Genomic DNA, 24864 nt, shown 5'->3' with positions numbered 1-24864 from the left:
GACTAGATCAGAAACATTTAGTATTCAGCCCACCACAGAACTCGTCTGGCAAACACCTAACTGTGAATCACAACAGCCAGGCCATCACAGAACAGCCTAGCAGAACAGCCCACCATCAAGCATCATCTCATCTCAACTCAATAACAAACCGACAGACTACCGGGGGAAATCTGAGCATCACTTCAACTCAATAACAGCTAATGGCACGCTTCCTGGAATTACTATGTAATGATTAGTCTGATGTTTATGGAACCTACTGTTCTGTGAGGAGATTGTACAGTCTCCTGGTTGTATGCTGTAGTATATGCTATTTGACAGAGATTTAGATATATAAACACTCTCTGGTGTAAAGTTTATCCTAGGTACAGATCTAGGATCAGCTTCCCCTCCCCCAATTCTAACCTTAACCATTAGTGTGTAAAATACTAAACTGACCCCAGATCAGCATCTAGGGGCAAATTCACCCTACTCCTATCACCTATGACCTTCAGCATTGAAACAATTGCTGTCCTTAACGGCGACCCACCCGGCCCCAAACCCCCCAAGGAGCACTTCTTCTCCTCCAGCGAGTCAGAGGGAGAGGAGGACCACCGGAAAAAGTTCAAGATCAAGATCAAACCGTTACCAGCGGAAAGTGCCAACTGTTTGGCCCCGTCAGTAGATGAACTCAAAGCCTCCATAGGCAACATAGCTCTGTCTCCCTCTCCTCTGGTGAGTACCTCCCCCCGCCTTCACTGCTCTGTCCTCACTGGGGTCATGATGTCACTTCCTCTTCATGTTACTGTGTTGTTATGAAGTAGAACTATAGAACTGTTTTCTAGAATGTGTTTGAACTGTTGTATCTGTTTGATTGTTTTGTTGCTTATTAGGGAAGTTCTTTCCACAGCTCACAACACATTTCTTTCTGTTTATGTATTTTTGTGGTTCTCTGTCTCACTGCATGTTGTTTACGTGTCTTTTCTCCTCATTACCAAATGCATATGCCTGTCTGGGAGTGAATGATAGTATCTCAGAGCCATTCGATCCATATCCCTGGAATGACAATTAGCTAGAGAGACATGGGTTAGTTTACCCTCTACTACACAACTGCTGATGGTAGGTAGGTTGGGGAGAGAGGAGAGGTGGTGGCTGGCAGGTCTTTAGCCTTCTGGTGTGACCTCAGTGGAATGACTACGAATTACTCGAGTGGAGTATAAGGCAGATGTCTCTGAACAGCCCTCAGAAACCAATTACAGTTATCCCATTGCCAACAGTGGGGTGTTTGAGTCTCCTTCACAGGGCTGGCTCGAGGCATAAGCAACATAAGCGGTCGCTTAGGGCCCTAGCCCAGTAGGGGTCCCGAACCCTCCCCCAAAATATGTTTATTTATTTTGTCTTTTTAGTAACTCAGTTGGGGTCTCAACTTACTGTTGAGCGTTAGAATAGTAGAATGGTGCAACTTCAAAACTTGGTTGTGCATCAGCAATTTTTCTATTGTTATGTCAAGACACTTGACAGCTAACAATTTTTAAATTGGTAAATTAGTCGAGTCAGCTATCTAAAATTGTAGCAATCATGGCCGAATACCGACTGGTCATGCAGGGCACGTGCCCAGGGTCCCTGACCTCTGGGGGCCCCCATTGACATTTGTTCAACCAAATCTCTCTTAGGGCCCCCAAAAGACTAGAGCCGGTCCTGCTCAGCCACTTTGAACTGGAGAAAGAGTTTAGCTGATCTAAGGTCAGATTCCCACACCACAATAACAATGACAACCCATGAGATTCAAACACTCAAATTAAATGCTTCACTTAACCTCAAAATAGCAGTGATGAGAGGGGAGTGGGAGGGACAGCAGTTGAAGGAGTTTCTCTTTGGGATGCCCACCTCCTTCCTCCTCCACCCTACTGTACCTCTACCCCAGTGTCAACACTGGGGTAAATAATTCAGCCTGGAAAGTGGGCATTCACAGTGAGGCTCTGTCCTGTACATACGCAAGGACAGTCTCTGGTCATACGAGAACCTTTTCGACTCAATAATTCATCCATCCGCTGGCTGTCGAGCCGGTAGCTAGCCACTAGCTCCCTTACCAAGAACAGTGAGCAGGTGTTTGGTTGTCTTAAGGTGTACCTGGCTCTCTCTGTGTGTAGCGGGATTTGACAATAGAGATCAGAATACAATGGCTGTGTGGTTTTATTGTCACATACCCCCAGATAGGTGCAATGAATTGGGTTGCTTTACAGAGTCAGCTATAGTGGTACAGCGCCCCCTGCAGCAAATTAGGGTTAAGTGTCTTGCTCAAGGGCACACCGTCAGATTGTTCACCTTGTTGGCTCGGGTGTTCGAATCAGCAAGCTTTTGCTTACTGGCCCAATGCTCTACCCGCTAGACTACCTGCCGCCTAACACTAACACCTAAGTTTGATGCCTGAAGTTCATATTCTGTTAACTCATACGCATAATCCAGGCTGTATCACAACCGGCCGTGATTGGGAGTCCCATAGGCCAGCGCACAATTGGCCCAGCGTCGTCCAGATTTGGCCGGTGTAGGCTGTCATTTGGCCGGTGTAGGCTGTCATTTGGCCGGTGTAGGCTGTCATTTGGCCGGTGTAGGCTGTCATTTGGCCGGTGTAGGCTGTCATTTGGCCGGTGTAGGCTGTCATTTGGCCGGTGTAGGCTGTCATTTGGCCGGTGTAGGCTGTCATTTGGCCGGTGTAGGCTGTCATTTGGCCGGTGTAGGCTGTCATTGTAAATAAGAATTTGTTCTTAACTGACTTGCTGTTGGTGACTCATCCTATACTTGTATTTGTAGCCAAAGCATGAATTGGAGAGAAACATAAAAATAAAAATACCTCAAACTTGTATCTTAAACAGACCGTTTAAAAAATGCTTGCTATTTCCTCATAGAGGATGATATCCTCTTGAGGAGGATAAATTGGCCAATCAGCAGTCTACTCACAATAATATTTTGATTGACCGGTGTACGTCCACCGGTCTGCTGTCGGGGTAAGCCCACACTATTCTGCTGTCGGGGTAAGCCCACACTATTCTGCTGTCGGGTTAAGCCCACACTATTCTGCTGTCGGGTTAAGCCCACACTATTCTGCTGTCGGGGTAAGCCCACACTATTCTGCTGTCGGGGTGAGCCCACACTATTCTGCTGTCGGGGTAAGCCCACACTATTCTGCTGTCGGGGTAAGCCCACACTATTCTGCTGTCGGGGTAAGCCCACACTATTCTGCTGTCGTGTTAAGCCCACACTATTCTGCTGTCGGGGTAAGCCCACACTATTCTGCTGTCGGGTTAAGCCCACACTATTCTGCTGTCGGGGTAAGCCCACACTATTCTGCTGTCGGGGTAAGCCCACACTATTCTGCTGTCAGGGTAAGCCCAAACTATTCTGCTGTCGGAGTAAGCCCACACTATTCTGCTGTCGGGTTAAGCCCACACTATTCTGCTGTCGGGGTAAGCCCACACTATTCTGCTGTCGGGTTAAGCCCAAACTATTCTGCTGTCGGGGTAAGCCCACACTATTCTGCTGTCGGGGTAAGCCCACACTATTCTGCTGTCGGGGTAAGCCCACACTATTCTGCTGTCGGGGTAAGCCCACACTATTCTGCTGTCGGGTTACAGCCACACTATTCTGCTGTCGGGGTAAGCCCACACTATTCTGCTGTCGGGGTAAGCCCGCACTATTCTACTGTCGGGGTAAGCCCGCACTATTCTGCTGTCGGGGTAAGCCCACACTATTCTGCTGTCGGGGTAAACCCACACTATTCTGCTGTCGGGGTAAGCCCACACTATTCTGCTGTCGGGTTAAGCCCACACTATTCTGCTGTCGGGGTAAGCCCACACTATTCTGCTGTCCGGTTAAGCCCACACTATTCTGCTGTCAGGGTAAGCCCACACTATTCTGCTGTCGGGGTAAGCCCACACTATTCTGCTGTCGGGGTAAGCCCACACTATTCTGCTGTCGGGGTAAGCCCACACTATTCTGCTGTCGGGGTAAGCCCACACTATTCTGCTGTCGGGGTAAGCCCACACTATTCTGCTGTCGGGTTAAGCCCACACTATTCCAACACAGAAAAGCTGCTTTTTAACATAATTAATCACAAGTTTTTGCAAGGAAAATTAATTATAGGTCATGATATCATAGCAATCTGGAAACACTGGGCAGTTACTTTAATGTAGAGATTTATCCCCAAGCCAGGATTCCAACTCCCACGTCTGAGTAGAAAGCAGTGTCCTGTTCTCTCCAGATTAAGTCTATGCCAATTAGCCTATCCCCTATTTAAAACCTCACCAGTCTGTCCAGAGTGCTGAAACTTCTGCTTTTTTTTCTCAGTCATGAATTAAACACGAGTCACATGATCGCACCTCTCTATGTCAAATGTGTGCTTACCCAGGTAGTCCTGGAAACAGTTTGACCATGAAATCGGCTGAGGGGAGCTGGGATAGGGCGCAAAAGTGAACAGGCTAAACCGAACAACAAGAGGTTCTTTCCACATTTCTTTCACTACCCCTCGCTTTCTCTTGCTCCCTCGCTCTCTCTCTCTCTCCTGCATTCTCTCACTCTCATTCTCCCTTGACCTCTCTCTTTCCCTCCCTCTTTCTCTCCCTTGACCTCTATCTCTCTGTATTAAAGTTGAATGTGTTGTTGTTGGAGGGTGATGGCTGTTGAGAATACAGAAGGAGAGACAGAGGAAGACAACATGTGTGAGAGCAGATTAACCTCCATTAGGTCTTTCCACAGTACAGTAGATGTATCACTGGAGTTTCCTTGTGCTCATCAACTATCCCTGAAGCCATGGAGTTTGATTAGACTATTGATTAAACATACAAAGTTGCGAAGTTGCGTGTCAATGTACTGTAGATAGATGAACGGATGGGTGTGGAAACTGAAATGGATAGACATATTGGTAGATGGTGGATCCTTGTGTTCTCACCTCGGATGTTCTCATTTGGCAGAGAAGAAACCTATTGACATGATATATGTTTGTTTAGTCAGTCAATATTCACCTCCATAGTACCCATCCGTCATTTCTGCTCATAGCTTTGTATGTGATTGTAGGTTATCTCCACTGACATAGTGTCCCCTCTACCCCCTCTCTCCCCTCCTCTGTCTTTCTGTCCTGGCCCCTCCCTTTGTCCTTCTCTACCCTTCTTCCCCTTTTTTTCTACCCTCTCTTTTTCTTGCTCTCCCTTATGTATGATGCTATCTTCTGTAGAGGAGTTGTCCGGTAAGCCTGTTCTTGTCATATCGTCTGTCTTTCTTTCTTGTGTACGATCTTTCTCTCTGCTCTTTCCTGTCTGTCTGTCTGTCTGTCTGTCTGTCTGTCTGTCTGTCTGTCTGTCTGTCTGTCTGTCTGTCTGTCTGTCTGTCTGTTCCTCTGTTAGCAGGAATTGCCCTCTTGTTCCATGTCAGTTTTCTCCCTTCAGGTTTGTGATTCAGCGTACTAACTTTTCTCTCTAAGGACTATGTTATTGACTGTCAGGTGGGTGTCCATTGGATCCATTGTAATAGAGTAAGAGAAATATGCAATAGCAATACAACACACTCAGGTGTAGAGGTGAACCAGGATTTGTGGAGAACAGGTTGCTCTGAGTGAGTACTGATGGGTGTAGGATTTAACACTGCTGTTCAGTGACCTTCGCTGAGATGTAAATCTGGCTGCTTGGAGGCTGAATGGGGAATAAATGAAGGGAGGGAGAGATGATAGGAGACAACAGAAGGAAGATACGGGAGAAAGACATGGCTCTGCAAGATGCAGCTGAATGAAGCCACAGCAGGTCCACAGAGTAGCAGAGAGGATCAGCTATTATGGACTGTGGATGACTGTGATTTCTCTCTCAACATACACATACAGACCAACACATGATCTTGCAGGCACACACATGCACGCATCACTACAACAATACCGTATCTCTCCTGTTGGGAGTGTAACTGTTGTGTTGGGAGTCTAGCAGTGTTCTGTTGGGAGTGTAACTGTTGTGTTGGGAGTCTAGCAGTGTTCTGTTGGTAGTGTAGCAGTGTTCTGTTGGTAGTGTAGCAGTATTCTGTTGGGCGTGTAGCAGTGTTCTGTTGGGCGTGTAGCAGTGTTCTGGGGCGGCAGGGTAGCCTAGTGGTTAGAGCGTTGGACTAGTAACCGGAAGGTTGCAAGTTCAAACCCCCGAGCTGACAAGGTACAAATCTGTCGTTCTGCCCCTGAACAGGCAGTTAACCCACTGTTCCCAGGCCGTCATTGAAAATAAGAATTTGTTCTTAACTGACTTGCCTGGTTAAATAAAGGTAAAATTTAAAAAAAAAAATCTGTTGGGAATCTAACAGTGTTCTGTAGCAGTGTTGTGTTGGGAGTCTAACAGCGTTTTGTTGGGAGTCTAACAGTGTTTTGTTGAGAGTCTTAACAGTGCTCTGTTGGGAGTCTAACAGTGTTTTGTTGAGAGTCTAACAGTGTTCTGTTGGGAGTGTAACAGTGCTCTGTTGGGAGTGTAACAGTGTTCTGTTGGGAGTGTAACAGTGCTCTGTTGGGAGACTAACAGTGTTGTGTTGGGAGTGTAACAGTGTTGTGTTGGGATTATAACAGTGTTCTGTTGGGAGTGTAACAGTGTTGTGTTGGGATTATAACAGTGTTCTGTTGGGAGTGTAACAGTGTTGTGTTGGGAGTCTAACAGTGCTCTGTTGGGAGTGTAACAGTGTTGTGTTGGGAGTGTAACAGTGTTGTGTTGGGAGTGTAGCAGTGTTTTGTTGGGAGTCTAACAGTGTTCTGTAGCAGTGTTGTGTTGGGAGTCTAACAGTGTTCTGTTGGGAGTGTAACCGTGTTGTGTTGGGAGTCTAACAGTGCTCTGTTGGGAGTGTAACAGTGTTGTGTTGGGAGTGTAACAGTGTTGTGTTGGGAGTGTAGCAGTGTTTTGTTGGGAGTCTAACAGTGTTCTGTAGCAGTGTTGTGTTGGGAGTCTAACAGTGTTTTGTTGGGAGTCTAACAGTGTTCTGTTGGGAGTCTAACAGTGTTTTGTTGAGAGTCTAACAGTGTTCTGTTGGGAGTGTAACAGTGTTCTGTTGGGAGTGTAACAGTGCTCTGTTGGGAGTCTAACAGTGTTTTGTTGAGAGTCTAACAGTGTTCTGTTGGGAGTGTAACAGTGTTCTGTTGGGAGTGTAACAGTGCTCTGTTGGGAGTGTAACAGTGCTCTGTTGGGAGTCTAGCAGTGTTCTGTTGGGAGACTAACAGTGTTGTGTTGGGAGTGTAACAGTGTTGTGTTGGGATTATAACAGTGTTCTGTTAGGAGTGTAACAGTGTTGTGTTGGGATTATAACAGTGTTCTGTTGGGAGTGTAACAGTGTTGTGTTGGAATTATAACAGTGTTCTGTTGGGAGTGTAACAGTGTTGTGTTGGGATTATAACAGTGTTCTGTTGGGAGTGTAACAGTGTTGTGTTGGGATTATAACAGTGTTCTGTTGGGAGTGTAACAGTGTTGTGTTGGAATTATAAGAGTGCTCTGTTGGGAGTGTAACAGTGTTGTGTTGGGAGTGTAACAGTGTTGTGTTGGGAGTGTAGCAGTGTTTTGTTGGGAGTCTAACAGTGTTCTGTAGCAGTGTTGTGTTGGGAGTCTAACAGTGTTTTGTTGGGAGTCTAACAGTGTTCTGTTGGGAGTGTAACCGTGTTGTGTTGGGAGTCTAACAGTGCTCTGTTGGGAGTGTAACAGTGTTGTGTTGGGAGTGTAACAGTGTTGTGTTGGGAGTGTAGCAGTGTTTTGTTGGGAGTCTAACAGTGTTCTGTAGCAGTGTTGTGTTGGGAGTCTAACAGTGTTTTGTTGGGAGTCTAACAGTGTTCTGTTGGGAGTGTAACAGTGTTCTGTTGGGAGTGTAACAGTGCTCTGTTGGGAGTCTAAATGTGTTTTGTTGAGAGTCTAACAGTGTTCTGTTGGGAGTGTAACAGTGCTCTGTTGGGAGTGTAGCAGTGTTCTATTGGGAGTGTAGCAGTGTTCTGTTGAGAGTCTAACAGTGTTCTGTTGGGAGTGTAGCAGTGTTCTATTGGGAGTGTAGCAGTGTTCTATTGGGAGTGTAGCAGTGTTCTATTGGGAGTGTAACAGTGTTGTGTTGGGATTATAACAGTGTTCTGTTGGGAGTGTAACAGTGTTGTGTTGGAATTATAACAGTGTTCTGTTGGGAGTGTAACCGTGTTGTGTTGGGAGTCTAACAGTGCTCTGTTGGGAGTGTAACAGTGTTGTGTTGGGAGTGTAACAGTGTTGTGTTGGGAGTGTAACAGTGTTGTGTTGGGAGTCTAACAGTGCTCTGTTGGGAGTGTCACAGTGTTGTGTTGGGAGTGTCACAGTGTTGTGTTGGGAGTGTAACAGTGTTGTGTTGGGAGTCTAACAGTGTTCTGTTGGGAGTGTAACTGTGCTCTGTTGAGAGTGTAACAGTGTTCTGTTGGGAGTGTAACAGTGTTGTGTTGGGAGTGTAACAGTGCTCTGTTGGGAGTGTAACAGTGTTCTGTTGGGAGTGTAACAGTGTTGTGTTGGGAGTGTAACAGTGCTCTGTTGGGAGTGTAACAGTGTTGTGTTGGGAGTCTAACAGTACTCTGTTGGGAGTGTAACAGTGTTGTGTTGGGAGTGTAACAGTGTTGTGTTGGGAGTGTAACAGTGTTGTGTTGGGAGTGTAACAGTGTTGTGTTGGGAGTCTAACAGTGCTCTGTTGGGAGTGTCACAGTGTTGTGTTGGGAGTGTAACAGTGTTGTGTTGGGAGTGTAACAGTGTTGTGTTGGGAGTCTAACAGTGCTCTGTTGGGAGTGTCACAGTGTTGTGTTGAGAGTGTAACAGTGTTGTGTTGGGAGTGTAACAGTGTTGTGTTGGGAGTGTAACAGTGCTCTGTTGGGAGTCTAGCAGTGTTCTGTTTGGGAGACTAACAGTGTTGTGTTGGGAGTGTAACAGTGTTGTGTTGGGAGTCTAACAGTGTTCTGTTGGGAGTGTAACAGTGCTCTGTTGGGAGTGTAACAGTGCTCTGTTGGGAGTGTAACCGTGTTGTGTTGGGAGTCTAACCGTGTTGTGTTGGGAGTCTAACAGTGTTGTGTTGGGAGTCTAACAGTGTTGTGTTGGGAGTCTAACAGTGCTCTGTTGGGAGTCTAACAGTGCTCTGTTGGGAGTGTAACAGTGTTGTGTTGGGAGTGTAACAGTGTTGTATTGGGAGTGTAACAGTGTTGTGTTGGGAGTCTAACAGTGCTCTGTTGGGAGTGTAACAGTGTTGTGTTGGGTGTGTAACAGTGCTCTGTTGGGAGTGAAACAGTGGTGTGTTGGGAGTCTAACAGTGTTCTGTTGGGAGTGTAACAGTGTTGTGTTGGGAGTCTAACAGTGTTGTGTTGGGAGTCTAACAGTGTTGTGTTGGGAGTCTAACAGTGTTGTGTTGGGAGTGTCATTGTTGTGCTGGGAGTGTATCAGTGTTCTGTTGGGAGTGTCATGGTTGTGTTGGGAGTGTCATGGTTGTGTTGGGAGTGTATCAGTGTTGTGTTGGGAGTGTCATGGTTCTGTTGGGAGTGTCATGGTTGTGTTGGGAGTGTCATGGTTGTGTTGGGAGTGTATCAGTGTTGTGTTGGGAGTGTCATGGTTGTGTTGGGAGTGTCATGGTTGTGTTGGGAGTGTATCAGTGTTCTGTTGGGAGTGTCATGGTTGTGTTGGGAGTGTCATGGTTGTGTTGGGAGTGTATCAGTGTTGTGTTGGGAGTGTCATGGTTGTGTTGGGAGGAGTATGTGATCAGTGTTCTGTTGGGAGTGTCAGCTCATGGTTGGTTGGGATGTATCAGTGTTGTGTTGGGATGTCATTTGTAGTCACTTGTGTTCTACAGCTCCTTTGGGACTGTCATGGTTCACTAAATATTTGGGAAACTGGTAAAAGTGTCATGGTTGTGTTGGGAGTGTCATGAGGACTACTACATCACCACACTCCTCTCTTCTTTAGTAGTGGACACTACATCACCACACTCCCTCTCTGTCTTTAGTAGTGTCATGGCACACTCCCTCTCTTCTTTGGTAGTGGACACTACATCACCACACTGTATCAGTCTTGTGTTGGGAGTGTCATGGTTCTTCTTGGGTAGTGGACACTACATGTTGGGACTGTCTCTTCTTTGGTAGTGGACACTACATCACCACACTCCCTCTCTTCTTTAGTAGTGGACACTACATCTGTTGGGACTCCCTCTCTTCTTTAGTAGTGGACACTACATGTTGGGACTCCCTCTCTTCTTTGTAGTGGACACTACATGTTGGGACTCCCTCTCTTCTTTGGGAGTGGACACTACATGTTGGGACTGTCTCTTCTTTGGGAGTGGACAGTGTTGTGTTGGGACTGTCTGGTTGTTTGGGAGTGTCAGTGGACACTGTTGGGAGTGTATCTGTTCTTTAGTAGTGGACTACATCACCTCACTGTCTCTTCTTTAGTTGTGGACACTACATCACCACACTGTTGTCTGGGTAGTGGACACTACATCATCACTCCCTCTCTTCTTTAGTTGGGACTACATCACCACATGGTTGTGTTGGGAGTGGACACACATCACCACACTCCCTCTCTTCTTTAGTAGTGTACACTACATTGGGACTGTCTCTTCTTTAGTAGTGGACTTGTGGGACTGTCTCTTGGGTAGTGGACTACATCACCACAGTGTCTGGTTGTGTTGGGAGTGGACTACATCACCACACTCCCTCTCTTCTTTAGTAGTGGACTACATCAGTGTATCACTCCCTGTTCTTCTTTAGTGTTGGGACTACATCACCACACTCTGTCTCTTCTTTGTGTGGACTACATCACCACACTCCTCTCTTCTTTAGTAGTGTCATGTCCCTCTCTTCTTTAGTAGTGGACTACATCACCACACTGTCTCTTCTTTGTGTTGGACTACATGTTGGGACTCCCTCTCTTCTTTAGTAGTGGACTACATCACCACACTCCCTCTCTTCTTTAGTTGTGGACTACATCACCACACTCCCTCTCTTCTTTAGTAGTGGACTACATGTTCTTCTTTAGGTGGACTATCAGTGTTTTGTTGGGACTACATCACTGGTTGTCTTGGGTAGTGGTACATCACACTGTTCTTCTTTGGGAGTACATCACCACACTGTTGGGGTCTCTTCTTTGGGAGTGTATCACTACATCACCACACTCCCTCTCTTCTTTGTAGTGGAGTACATCACCACACTGGTTCTTCTTTAGTAGTGGACTCATCACCACACTGGGAGTGTATCCTCTCTTCTTTAGTAGTGACTACATCACCACACTCCCTCTCTTCTTTGGGGACTACATCACCACACTCCCTCTCTTGTGTTTGTAGTGGACTTTGGGAGTGTACATCACCACACTCCCTCTCTTCTTTAGTAGTCATGGTTGTGTTGGGAGTGTCTGACTACTGTGTTCACCACAGTGTCTCTTCTTTAGTAGTGGACTACATCACCACACTCCCTCTCTTCTTTAGTAGGGACTACATCACCACACTCCCTCTCTTCTTTAGTAGTGGTCTTCTTGTGTTGTGGACTACATATCACTCCCTCTCTTCTTTAGTAGTGGACTATCATCACCACATGCCTCCCTCTCTTCTTTGTAGTGGGTAGTGGACTACATCACTGGTAAAACACTCTTCTTTAGTGTGGACTACATCACCACACTCCCTCTCTTCTTTAGTAGTGGACTACATCAGTCTCCCTCTCTTCTTTAGTAGTGGACTACATCACCACACTCCTCTCTTCTTTAGTAGTGGACTACATCACCACTCCCTCTCTTCTTTAGTAGTGGACTCTCCCTCTCTTCTTTAGTAGTGGACTACATCACCACACTCCCTCTCTTCTTTAGTAGTGGACACTACATCACCACACTCCCTCTCTTCTTTAGTAGTGGACACTACATCACCACACTCCCTCTCTTCTTTAGTTGGACACTACATCACCATCACTCCCTCTCTTCTTTAGTAGTGGACTACATCACCACACTCCTCTCTTCTTTAGTTGTGGACACTACATCACCACACTCCCTCTCTTCTTTAGTAGAGGACACTACATCACCACACTCCCTCTCTTCTTTAGTAGAGGACACTACATCACCACACTCCCTCTCTTCTTTAGTTGTGGACACTACATCACCACACTCCCTCTCTTCTTTAGTAGTGGACTACATCACCACACTCCCTCTCTTCTTTAGTTGTGGACTCTACATCACCACACTCCCTCTCTTCTTTAGTTGTGGACACTACATCACCACACTCCCTCTCTTCTTTAGTTGTGGACTACATCACCACACTCCCTCTCTTCTTTAGTAGTGGACACTACATCACCACACTCCCTCTCTTCTTTAGTAGTGGACACTACATCATCACTCCCTCTCTTCTTTAGTTGTGGACACTACATCACCACACTCCCTCTCTTCTTTAGTTGTGGACACTACATCACCACACTCCCTCTCTTCTTTAGTAGTGGACACTACATCACCACACTCCCTCTCTTCTTTAGTTGTGGACACTACATCACCTCACTCCCTATCTTCTTTAGTTGAGGAGTCTACATCACCACACTCCCTCTCTTCTTTAGTAGTGGACACTACATCACCACACTCCCTCTCTTCTTTAGTAGTGGACACTACATCACCACACTCCCTCTCTTCTTTAGTTGTGGACACTACATACTCTTTAGTTGTGGACCTCATCTCCCTCTTTAGTAGTGGACACTACATCACCACACTCCCTCTCTTCTTTAGTTGTGGACACTACATCACCACACTCCCTCTCTTCTTTAGTTGGACACTACATCACCACACTCCCTCTCTTCTTTAGTAGTGGACACTACATCACCACACTCCCTCTCTTCTTTAGTTGTGGACACTACATCACCACACTCCCTCTCTTCTTTAGTTGTGGACACTACATCACCACACTCCCTCTCTTCTTTAGTAGTGGACACTACATCACCACACTCCCTCTCTTCTTTAGTAGTGGACTACATCACCACACTCCTCTCTTCTTTAGTTGTGGACACTACATCACCACACTCCCTCTCTTCTTTAGTAGTGGACACTACATCACCACACTCCCTCTCTTCTTTAGTAGTGGACACTACATCACCACACTCCCTCTCTTCTTTAGTAGTGGACACTACATCACCACACTCCCTCTCTTCTTTAGTTGTGGACACTACATCACCACACTCCCTCTCTTCTTTAGGAGTGGACACTACATCACCACACTCCCTCTCTTCTTTAGTTGTGGACACTACATCACCACACTCCCTCTCTTCTTTAGTTGTGGACTACATCACCACACTCCCTCTCTTCTTTAGTTGTGGACTACATCACCACACTCCCTCTCTTCTTTAGTTGTGGACACTACATCACCACACTCCCTCTCTTCTTTAGTTGTGGACACTACATCACCACACTCCCTCTCTTCTTTAGTTGTGGACACTACATCACCACACTCCCTCTCTTCTTTAGTTGTGGACACTACATCACCACACTCCCTCTCTTCTTTAGTTGTGGACACTACATCACCACACTCCCTCTCTTCTTTAGTTGTGGACACTACATCACCACACTCCCTCTCTTCTTTAGTTGTGGACACTACATCACCACACTCCCTCTCTTCTTTAGTTGTGGACACTACATCACCACACTCCCTCTCTTCTTTAGTTGTGGACACTACATCACCACACTTCCTCTCTTCTTTAGTTGTGGACTCTACATCACCTCACTCCCTCTCTTCTTTAGTTGTGGACACTACATCACCACATTCCCTCTCTTCTTTAGTAGTGGACTACATCACCACACTCCCTCTCTTCTTTAGTAGTGGACTACATCACCACACTCCCTCTCTTCTTTAGTAGTGGACACTACATCACCACACTCCCTCTCTTCTTTAGTAGTGGACTACATCACCACACTCCCTCTCTTCTTTAGTAGTGGACTCTACATCACCACACTCCCTCTCTTCTTTAGTAGTGGACACTACAGCACCACACTACATCACCACACTCCCTCTCTTCTTTAGTTGTGGACTCTACATCACCACACTCCCTCTCTTCTTTAGTTGTGGACACTACATCACCACACTCCCTCTCTTCTTTAGTTGCGGACACTACATCACCACACTCCCTCTCTTCTTTAGTTGTGGACACTACATCACCACACTCCTCTCTTCTTTAGTTGTGGACTCTACATCACCACACTCCCTCTCTTCTTTAGTTGTGGACTCTACATCACCACACTCCTCTCTTCTTTAGTTGTGGACACTACATCACTCACTCCCTCTCTTCTTTAGGAGTGCGGACACTACATCACCTCACTCCCTCTCTTCTTTAGTTGTGGACTCTACATCACCACACTCCCTCTCTTCTTTAGTTGTGGACACTACATCACCACACTCCCTCTCTTCTTTAGTAGTGGACTACATCACCACACTCCCTCTCTTCTTTAGTAGTGGACACTACATCACCACACTCCCTCTCTTCTTTAGTAGTGGACTACATCACCACACTCCCTCTCTTCTTTAGTAGTGGACTCTACATCACCACACTCCCTCTCTTCTTTAGTAGTGGACACTACAGCACCACACTACATCACCACACTCCCTCTCTTCTTTAGTTTGGACACTACATCACCACACTCCCTCTCTTCTTTAGTTGTGGACTCTACATCACCACACTCCCTCTCTTCTTTAGTTGTGGACTAAACTTCTTTAGTTGTGGACACTACATCACCACACTCCTCTCTTCTTTAGTTGTGGACACTACAAGATGACTCCCTCTCTTCTTTAGTTGTACTACATCACCACACTCCCTCTCTTCTTTAGTTGTGGACTACATCACCTCACTCCCTCTCTTCTTTAGTTGTGGACACTACATCACCACACTCCCTCTCTTCTTTAGTGTGGACACTACATCACCACACTCCCTCCCTTCTTTAGTTGTGGACACTACATCACCACACTCCTCTCTTCTTTAGTTGTGGACACTACATCACCACACTCCCTCTCTTCTTTAGTTGTGGACACTACATCACCACACTCCCTCTCTTCTTTAGTTGTGGACACTACATCACCACACTCCCTCTCTTCTTTAGTTGTGGACACTACATCACCACACTCCCTCTCTTCTTTAGTTGTGGACACTACATCACCACACTCCCTCTCTTCTTTAGTTGTGGACACTACATCACCACACTCCCTCTCTTCTTTAGTTGTGGACACTACATCACCACACTCCCTCTCTTCTTTAGTTGTGGACACTACATCACCACACTCCCTCTCTTCTTTAGTTGTGGACACTACAGCACATACATCACCACACTCCCTCTCTTCTTTAGTTGTGGACTCTACATCACCACACTCCCTCTCTTCTTTAGTTGTGGACACTACATCACCACACTCCCTCTCTTCTTTAGTAGTGGACTACATCACCACACTCCCTCTCTTCTTTAGTTGTGGACACTACATCACCACACTCCCTCTCTTCTTTAGTTGTGGACTCTACATCACCACACTCCCTCTCTTCTTTAGTTGTGGACTCTACATCACCTCACTCCCTCTCTTCTTTAGTTGTGGACACTACATCACCACACTCCCTCTCTTCTTTAGTTGTGGACACTACATCACCACACTCCCTCTCTTCTTTAGTTGTGGACACTACATCACCACACTCCCTCTCTTCTTTAGTTGTGGACACTACATCACCACACTCCCTCTCTTCTTTAGTTGTGGACTACATCACCACACTCCCTCTCTTCTTTAGTTGTGGACTCTACATCACCTCACTCCCTCTCTTCTTTAGTTGTGGACACTACATCACCATACTCCCTCTCTTCTTTAGTAGTGGACACTACATCACCACACTCCCTCTCTTCTTTAGTAGTGGACTCTACATCACCACACTCCCTCTCTTCTTTAGTAGTGTACAGGACACTACATCACCACACTCCCTCTCTTCTTTAGTTGTGGACACTACATAACCTCACTCCCTCTCTTCTTTAGTAGTGGACTACATCACCACACTCCCTCTCTTCTTTAGTTGTGGACTCTACATCACCACACTCCCTCTCTTCTTTAGTTGTGGACACTACATCACCACACTCCCTCTCTTCTGTAGTTGTGGACACTACATCACCTCACTCCCTCTCTTCTTTAGTAGTGGACTACATCACCACACTTCCTCTCTTCTTTAGTTGTGGACTCTACATCACCTCACTCCCTCTCTTCTTTAGTTGTGGACACTACATCACCACATTCCCTCTCTTCTTTAGTAGTGGACTACATCACCACACTCCCTCTCTTCTTTAGTTGTGGACATTACATCACCACACTCCCTCTCTTCTTTAGTTGTGGACACTACATCACCATACTCCCTCTCTTCTTTAGTAGTGGACTACATCACCACACTCCCTCTCTTCTTTAATAGTGGACTACATCACCACACTCCCTCTCTTCTTTAGTTGTGGACTCTACATCACCACACTCCCTCTGTTCTTTAGTTGTGGACACTACATCACCACACTCCCTCTCTTCTTTAGTTGTGGACACTACATCACCACACTCCCTCTCTTCTTTAGTTGTGGACTCTACATCACCACACTCCCTCTCTTCTTTAGTTGTGGACACTACATCACCACACTCCCTCTCTTCTTTAGTTGTGGACACTACATCACCACACTCCCTCTCTTCTTTAGTTGTGGACACTACATCACCACACTCCCTCTCTTCTTTAGTTGTGGACACTACATCACCACACTCCCTCTCTTCTTTAGTTGTGGACACTACATCACCACACTCCCTCTCTTCTTCATGGTCAAATCAAAAGAAATCTGCCAAGACCTCAGAAATTTTTTTGTAGACCTCTGGTTCATCCTTGGGCGCAATTTCCAAATGCCTGAAGGTACCAAGTTTATCTGTACAAACAATAGTGCACAAGTATTAACACCATGGGACCACACAGCAGACAATTTTGGGGGGATTTGATTGATTTTGGCACGTTCAAGGAGCTTTTCAGTTGTGATTGGGTTATTTGGCCTAATAATCCAAACACTTTTACACATTTACACTTTTGAATAAGGTGTTATCAATACTTATACAACCAGAATCATACAGGAAATAAGATGGCCCACATCAGGTCTCAATGTTCTGTGGAAACATTAAACCCCTTTGTCTACATCATTCAGTCTCAGCTTTAACACTCGCACTCACAAATGCTTCACAATGTTTTTCTTTGTAGGCTATAGACTTGAAATAATAATACTATAGCCAAAATAATTCATTTTTGTTATTTATTTCTTAGGCACCCTGTCTGGCTCCTGACCTATTTACAGTTTATATGCTGTTTAATATGACATGTAGCCAATTTGAAATAATTTGCGCTTCTTACTGTATGTTCACCTTTTCATGTTTATTCAAATACTTTTCATTCAAATCCATATGGTTTGGTTTCAATACTTCAAAACTAAATGATAGGTCCAGGTAGTCACAAAAAAATGGCTGCTGGTTAAATTGTGATTTTAATGAAAGGGGCGAATTTAGAGCAGCAGTTTTTTTCCAGTGAGTGTGGAGCGTTTTTTAACGGAGCGGTTGGAAAGGACATGGAGCACTGAGCACTGAGCACTGAGCGGGATTTACAACAGCTCAACTACACTCACATGCTCTGGTTGGGAGTGTCACTGTTGTGTTGGGAGTGTCACTGTGGTTGTGAGTGTAACTGTTGTGTTGGAGAAGTGTCCTTTACTGATTTGTCACTCTCTGACCAGGTGTCTGTTCTCTCTTCCTTTTTGCTGGTCACAGAGACGTAGCCCGGTAAGTGTTCCTCCGTTCCGTTCTGTTTCCCTGGGCTGGGGTAAATAACAAACACTTTTTGTCCCTCTGTGCTTCCTGTAACCTGCTGGGGGAGTGGAGAGGGGTGGGGTTGATTGCTGATGTGACAGATCAGGAAAATATGGCTAAGAAGATACAGGTTTTGTCTTCTAAGTCCCTGGGTGAATCTCAGTCTTTCTTTGATTCCTTGTGTCCTCTCTCCTTGCCTTCTCTCTTCACCTTCCTCTTGACATTTTGAGGAGTTGGGGAGAGGATGGGAGGAGATGACGCAAGCAATCGAGGAAGGACTTTTGAGATTCACTCTATGTTGACAGATTTACCCTTTGATCTGTCAATTCAGACACACCTCAGCTGATCCCCTCCCTCCCTCCCTCCCTCCCTCCCTCCCTCCCTCCCTCCCTCCCTCCCTCCCTCCCTCCCTCCCTCTCTTTTCCTTCTTGTCATTTCTCATTGAGAGTTATTTCATGCACTGTATCCTCACTAAAAAGCATCCCTCTCTGTCTTGGTCTCTCTCTTTCTCTCCTTTCCTCTCTCTCTTTCTCTCTCTCTCAATTTAAGGACTTTATTGGCATGATAAACATGTTTAAAATTGCCGAAACAAGTGAAATAGATAATAAACAAAAGTTAATTAAAAAATAATAATTAACAGTAAACATTACACTCACAAAAGTTTAAAAAGAATAAAGACATTTCAAATGTCATATTATGTGCAAATATTTAAAGTACAAAAGGGAAAATAAATTAACATAAATATAGGTTGTATTTTCAACAGTGTTTGTTCTTCACTGGTTGCCCTTTTCTTGTGGCAACAGGTCACAAATCTTGCTGCTGTGATGGCACACTGTGGTATTTCACCCAATAGATATGGGAGTTAATCAAAATTGGATTTGTTTTTTAATTCTTTGTGGGTCTGTGTAATCCCATGTTAGTTATTGTCTGTCTGTCTGTCTGTCTGGCTGGCTGGCTGGCTGGCTGTCTGTCTGTCTGTCTGTCTGTCTGTCTGTCTGTCTGTCTGTCTGTCTGTCTGTCTGTCTGTCTGTCTGTCTGTCTGTCTGTCTCTCTTTACCTCTGGGTTTCTCTCTGTCTCTACCTCTGGGTTTCTCTCGGTCTTTACCTCTGGGTTTCTCTCGGTCTCTACCTCTGGGTTTCTCTCGGTCTCTACCTCTGGGTTTCTCTCTGTCTCTACCTCTGGGTTTCTGCATCTCTCACTCTGTCATTATGCTGTCTCATCTGTCTCTCCTCAATGCTGACCCAAACTGTTACAGACCTATATCCATCCTGCCCTGCCTATCTAAAGTCTTCTAAAGCCAAGTTAATAAACAGATCACTGGCCATTTCGAATCCCACCGTACCTTCTCCGCTGTGTAATCCGGCTTCCGAGCCGGTCACGGGTGCACCTCAGCCACGCTCAAGGTACTAAACGATATCATAACCGCCATCGATAAAAGACAGTACTGTGCAGCCGTCTTCATCGACCTGGCCAAGGCTTTCGACTCTGTCAATCACTGTATTCTTATCGGCAGACTCAATAGCCTTGGTTTTTCTAATGACTGCCTCGCTTGGTTCAACAACTACTTTGCAGACAGAGTTCAGTGTGTCAAATCGGAGAGCATGTTATCCGGACCTCTGGCAGTCTCTATGGGGGCTAACCACAGGGTTCAATTCTCGGGCTCAACTCTTTTCTCTGTATATATCAATGATGTCGCTCTTGCTGCAGGCGATTCCCTGATCCACCTCTACGTAGACAACACCATTCTGTATACTTCTGGCCCTTCCTGGGACACTTTGCTAACTAACCTCCAAGCGAGACTCAATGGCATACAACACTCCTTCCGTGGCCTCCAACCGCTCTTAAACACGCATCCGCCCGCCCGACGAACATCACCACCCTGGACGGTTCCGACCTAGAATATGTGGACAACTATAAATACCTAGGTGTCTGACTAGACTGTAAACTCTCCTTCTAGACTCATATTAAACATCTCCAATAAAAAATATAATCTAGAATCGTCTTTCTATTTCACAACAAAGCCTCCTTAACTCACTCCGCCAAACTTACCCTAGTAAAACTGACTATCCTACCGATCCTTGGCTTCGGCGATGTCATCTACAAAATAGCCTCCAACACTCTACTCAACAAATTGGATGCAGTCTATCACAGTGAAATCCGTTTTGTTACCAAATCACCTTATACCACCCACCACTGCGACCTGTATGCTCTAGTCAGCTGGCCCTCGCTACATATTCGTCGCCAGACCCACTGGCTCCAGGTCATCTATAAGTCTATGCTAGGTAACCGCCTTATCTCAGCTCACTGGTCACGATAACAACACCCACCCGTAGCACACGTTCCAGCAGGTATATCTCACTGATCATCCCCAAAGCCAACGCCTCATTTGGCCATCTTTCCTTCCAGTTCTCTGCTGCCAGTGACTGGAACGAATTGCAAAAATCGCTGAAGTTGGAGACTTTTATTTCCCTCACCAACTTTAAATAGCCCACCCAATCTATCTACCTCATCCCCATCCCCCTGTTTTTATTTTATTTACTTTTCTGCTCTTTTGCACACCAGTATCTCTACCTGCACATCATCATCATTGCTCATTTATCACTCCAGTGTTAATCTGCTAAATTGTAACTATTCGCTTCTATGGCCTATTTATTGCCTACCTCCTCATGCCTTTTGCACACACTGTATATAGACTTTCTTTTTCTACTGTGTCATTGACTTGTTTATTGTGTTATTGGCTTGTTTATTGTTTACTCCATGTGTAACTCTGGGTTGTTTGTGTCACACTGCTTTGCTTTATCTTGGCCAGGTCGCAGTTGTAAATGAGAACTTGTTCTCAACTAGCCTACCTGGTTAAATAAAGGTGAGTTGCAACTCTGCGGAATAAATAAATAAATAAAAAATGCTATGCAGGTTGTGCAATGTCTTGGGCTTACATGAGGCTTTAAAGACCTACTCTTTCTGTTTCTGACAGCGTTCTGTGCCAATTGAGACTCATGCTAGAAAGCTGTAGAATGGATTCTAATGGCTATTATACAATTATCAAATATTAATTGAATTAATGTAACTGCATTTTGTGTCATTTTCAGCAACAACAAGCAATATTCTACAATCCCTTCCATGCAGAAATGTGCATTGTTTTATTTATAAAAAAAAAACATGTCAGCTCGTAAGTCCTAAGGCCTATAGCTACTAGATTGTTCCACAGTATTTCTGAGTGAATAGGTCTAATATTAGTCATCCACTTCCCCGTGGAGACAGGGCAGCCAATGGTCTCATCCGATTAGCTCATTCTAAGGTTATAGAGACCATCTTCTGACCTTCGCTAGTAGACAGGCTCCCTCCTGGAATTACTGTATGTAATGTGAACATTCAACATGATGTTACTCATGGATTTTAAACCCCTTTAATATTTCCATATAAGCCATTTGAGTATAAAATCTAGTGTGATATGTTTTTATGTTGTCTTTTTACAAATGCATGTTTTTATTACAGGGTTGATGAATAAGGACTGTAGTAAGTATCTAAGATTTCTTATCTTGTTTTTGTTGTTGCTTTCGCTAATGATGCTTCGGTTAGAAACAAAACTCAAGTAATTGACTAGTTTCTGTTTTAGTGTGTGAGGCAGTTGAAGTGAATGTCTGTGAATGAATCTCTCCTCAGGTGAAGAGATCCGGTTAGCTCGGCCAAGACGTTCTGCACCCATTGCAGCCCCCACGTTAGCAGCCCCGGTGCTACAAGCCCCCAGGTACGTCTCTGTCTGTCCCCTTTTCATCTGTCAGCTACGCCCACACTCCTCCCTAATGCCCCAACCCCCAGGCACATCACTGTCTGTCCCCTTTTCATCTGTCAGCTACGCCCACACCCCTCCCCAATGCCTCAACCCCCAGGTTCATCACTGTCTGTCCCCTTTTCATCTGTCAGCTACGCCCACACCCCTCCCCAATGCCCCAACCCCCAGGTACATCACTGTCTGTCCCCTTTTCATCTGTCAGCTACACCCACACCCCTCCCCAATGCCCCAACCCCCAGGTACATCACTGTCTGTCCCCTTTTCATCTGCTACAAGCCCCCATACGTCTCTGTCTGTCCCCTTTTCATCAGCGCCCACACCCCTCCCCAATGCCCCAACCCCCAGGTTCATCACTGTCTGTCCCCTTTTCATCTGTCAGCTACGCCCACACCCCTCCCCAATGCCCCAACCCCCAGGCACATCACTGTCTGTCCCCTTTTCATCTGTCAGCTACGCCCACACCCCTCCCCAATGCCCCAACCCCCAGGTACATCACTGTCTGTCCCCTTTTCATCTGTCAGCTACGCCCACACCCCTCCCCAATGCCCCAACCCCCAGGTTCATCACTGTCTGTCCCCTTTTCATCTGTCAGCTACGCCCACACCCCTCCCCAATGCCCCAACCCCCAGGTACATCACTGTCTGTCCCCTTTTCATCTGTCAGCTACGCCCACACCCCTCCCCAATGCCCCAACCCCCAGGCACATCACTGTCTGTCCCCTTTTCATCTGTCAGCTACGCCCACACCCCTCCCCAATGCCCCAACCCCCAGGCACATCACTGTCTGTCCCCTTTTCATCTGTCAGCTACGCCCACACCCCTCCCCAATGCCCCAACCCCCAGGTTCATCACTGTCTGTCCCCTTTTCATCTGTCAGCTACACCCACACCCCTCCCCAATGCCCCAACCCCCAGGTTCATCACTGTCTGTCCCCTTTTCATCTGTCAGCTACGCCCACACCCCTCCCCAATGCCCCAACCCCCAGGTACATCACTGTCTGTCCCCTTTTCATCTGTCAGCTACGCCCACACCCCTCCCCAATGCCCCAACCCCCAGGCACAACACTGTCTGTCCCCTTTTCATCTGTCAGCTACGCCCACACCCCCTCCCCAATGCCCCAACCCCCAGGTTCATCACTGTCTGTCCCCTTTTCATCTGTCAGCTACGCCCACACCCCTCCCCAATGCCCCAACCCCCAGGTTCATCACTGTCTGTCCCCTTTTCATCTGTCAGCTACGCCCACACCCCTCCCCAATGCCCCAACCCCCAGGTTCATCACTGTCTGTCCCCTTTTCATCTGTCAGCTACGCCCACACCCCTCCCCAATGCCCCAATCCCCAGGTACATCACTGTCTGTCCCCTTTTCATCTGTCAGCTACGCCCACACCCCTCCCCAATGCCCCAACCCCCAGGTTCATCACTGTCTGTCCCCTTTTCATCTGTCACAGACTCCCCCAATGCCCCACCCCTCAGGTTCATCACTGTCTGTCCCCTTTTCTTGTATATAACCTTGTTATTGTTTTCATTGTGTCTGTCCCCTTTTCATTTAGCAAATATTTGTCTTACTTTTTCCCCAATGCCCCAACCCCCAGGCTCGTCACTGTAAGTTGCCCCAAAAATGTGTCCAATTTTCATCTGTCAGCACTTTCATTAACCTCTCCCCAATGCCCCAACCCCCAACAATCACTGTTTGTCCCGTTTTCATCTGTCACATCGCCCACACCCCTCGTGACATGAAACCCCCAGGCACATTACATGTCTGTCCCCTTTTCATCTTCAGCAGACGCCTTATCCAATGCGACTTACAAATTGGTGAATTCACCTTCTGACATCCAGTGGAACAGCCATTTTACAATGTGCCCCTAAATCATTTAAGGGGGGTGAGCCCACACCCTCCCCAATGCCCCAACCCCTAGGTACATCACTGTCTGTGGGGTTTCAGGTGTCTCCGGAAGGTGGTGATTGACTCACTGTCTGTCCTTTCATCTGTGAGGGAGTTTGTTCCCCCATTGCCCCAACCCCCAGGTTCATCACTGTCTGTCCCCTTTTCATCTGTCACTTCCTCAGTGGTCCCCAATGCCCCAACCCCCAGGCATCACTGTCTGTGCCCTTTTCATGGGTGTAGGGCCTGATCAATGCCCCAACCCCCTGGACATCACTGTCTGTCCCCTTTTCATCCCTACGCCCACAGCTCCATAGGCAAGCACCATGGTCTTGTAGCGGATCCCCTTTTCAACTGGAAGCCAGTGGAGAAGCGGAACCCCCAGGTGACATCACTGTCTGTCCCCTTTTCATCTGTTGAACACCACACTCCTCCCCAATGCCCCAACCCCCAGGTACATGACTGTCTGTCCCCTTTTCATCTGTCAGCTACGCCCACACCCCTCCCAACTGTCTGCCCCAACATACAGGGAGCCCAGCCAACAGCACTGTCTGCAGTAATCCAGACGGGAGATGACAATGCCCTGGATTAGGACACTGTCTGCCCTTTTCATCTGTGAGGCAGGCCCACACTCTGCGGATGTTGTAATGCATGAACCCCAGGCACATCACTGTCTGTGTTGGTTGAGACACCCCTCCCCAATGCCCCAACCCCCAGGGTGTTGTCCCCTTTTCATCTGGATCCCCAATGCCCCAGCCCCAGGCACATCACTGTCTGTCCCCTTTTCATGGCCCACACCCCTCCCCAATGAGATCACTGTCTGTCCCCTTTTCATCGGGCAGTCCCACCCCCGGGAGGAATGCCCCAACCCCCAGGTTCACATCACTGTCTGTCCCCTTTTCATCTGCCAGACATGCAGAGATGCATTCGCCACCTGGTCCCCAATGCCCCAACCCCCAGGAACATCACTGTCTGTCCCCTTTTCATCTGATAGGAGAGACCACACTCCTGAGGTTATGACAGACCCCCAGGCACTTGGTGTCTGTCGAGAATTTCAGAGGGCCCACACCTCCTCCCTAGCCCCAACCCCCAGGCACATCACTGTCTGGGGACACCAGTGCCCCAATCCCCAGGAGACATCACTGTCTGTCCCCTGGTTTCATCTGTCAGGTAGGACGCAATCCACAGCGTGGGCCCACCCCAATGCCCAACCGGAGAGGGTGGACATCACTGTCTGTCCCCTTTTCATCTGTCGAAGGCAGCCCACACCCTCCCCAATGCCCCAACCCCCAGGTTACATCACTGTCTGTCCCCTTTTCATCTGATCAGAGCCCACACCCCTCCCCAGTTGAACCCCCAGGCACCTGACTGTCTGTCCCATTCTGATCTG

The 24864-nt window shown here is 46.8% G+C and overlaps 1 protein-coding gene across 1 annotated transcript in view; it reads left to right on the top strand.

Moving 5' to 3' along the window:
• The window catches only part of sgip1a (SH3GL interacting endocytic adaptor 1a), a 159056-nt gene that overhangs the window by 98436 nt on the left and 35756 nt on the right, over positions 1-24864 (top strand). The window contains 5 exon segments of the mRNA XM_064932988.1: positions 527-711; positions 17727-17767; positions 20134-20219; positions 21296-21316; positions 21464-21548. Coding sequence (XP_064789060.1) covers positions 527-711; positions 17727-17767; positions 20134-20219; positions 21296-21316; positions 21464-21548 — 418 coding nt within the window.

The sequence above is a fragment of the Oncorhynchus masou genome, chromosome 24 (genome assembly GCF_036934945.1).
Source record: "Oncorhynchus masou masou isolate Uvic2021 chromosome 24, UVic_Omas_1.1, whole genome shotgun sequence".
Classification (NCBI taxonomy): domain Eukaryota; kingdom Metazoa; phylum Chordata; class Actinopteri; order Salmoniformes; family Salmonidae; genus Oncorhynchus; species Oncorhynchus masou.
The sequence above is the reverse complement of the archived record's forward strand: the minus strand, read 5'-3'. Positions and strand labels throughout refer to the sequence as shown.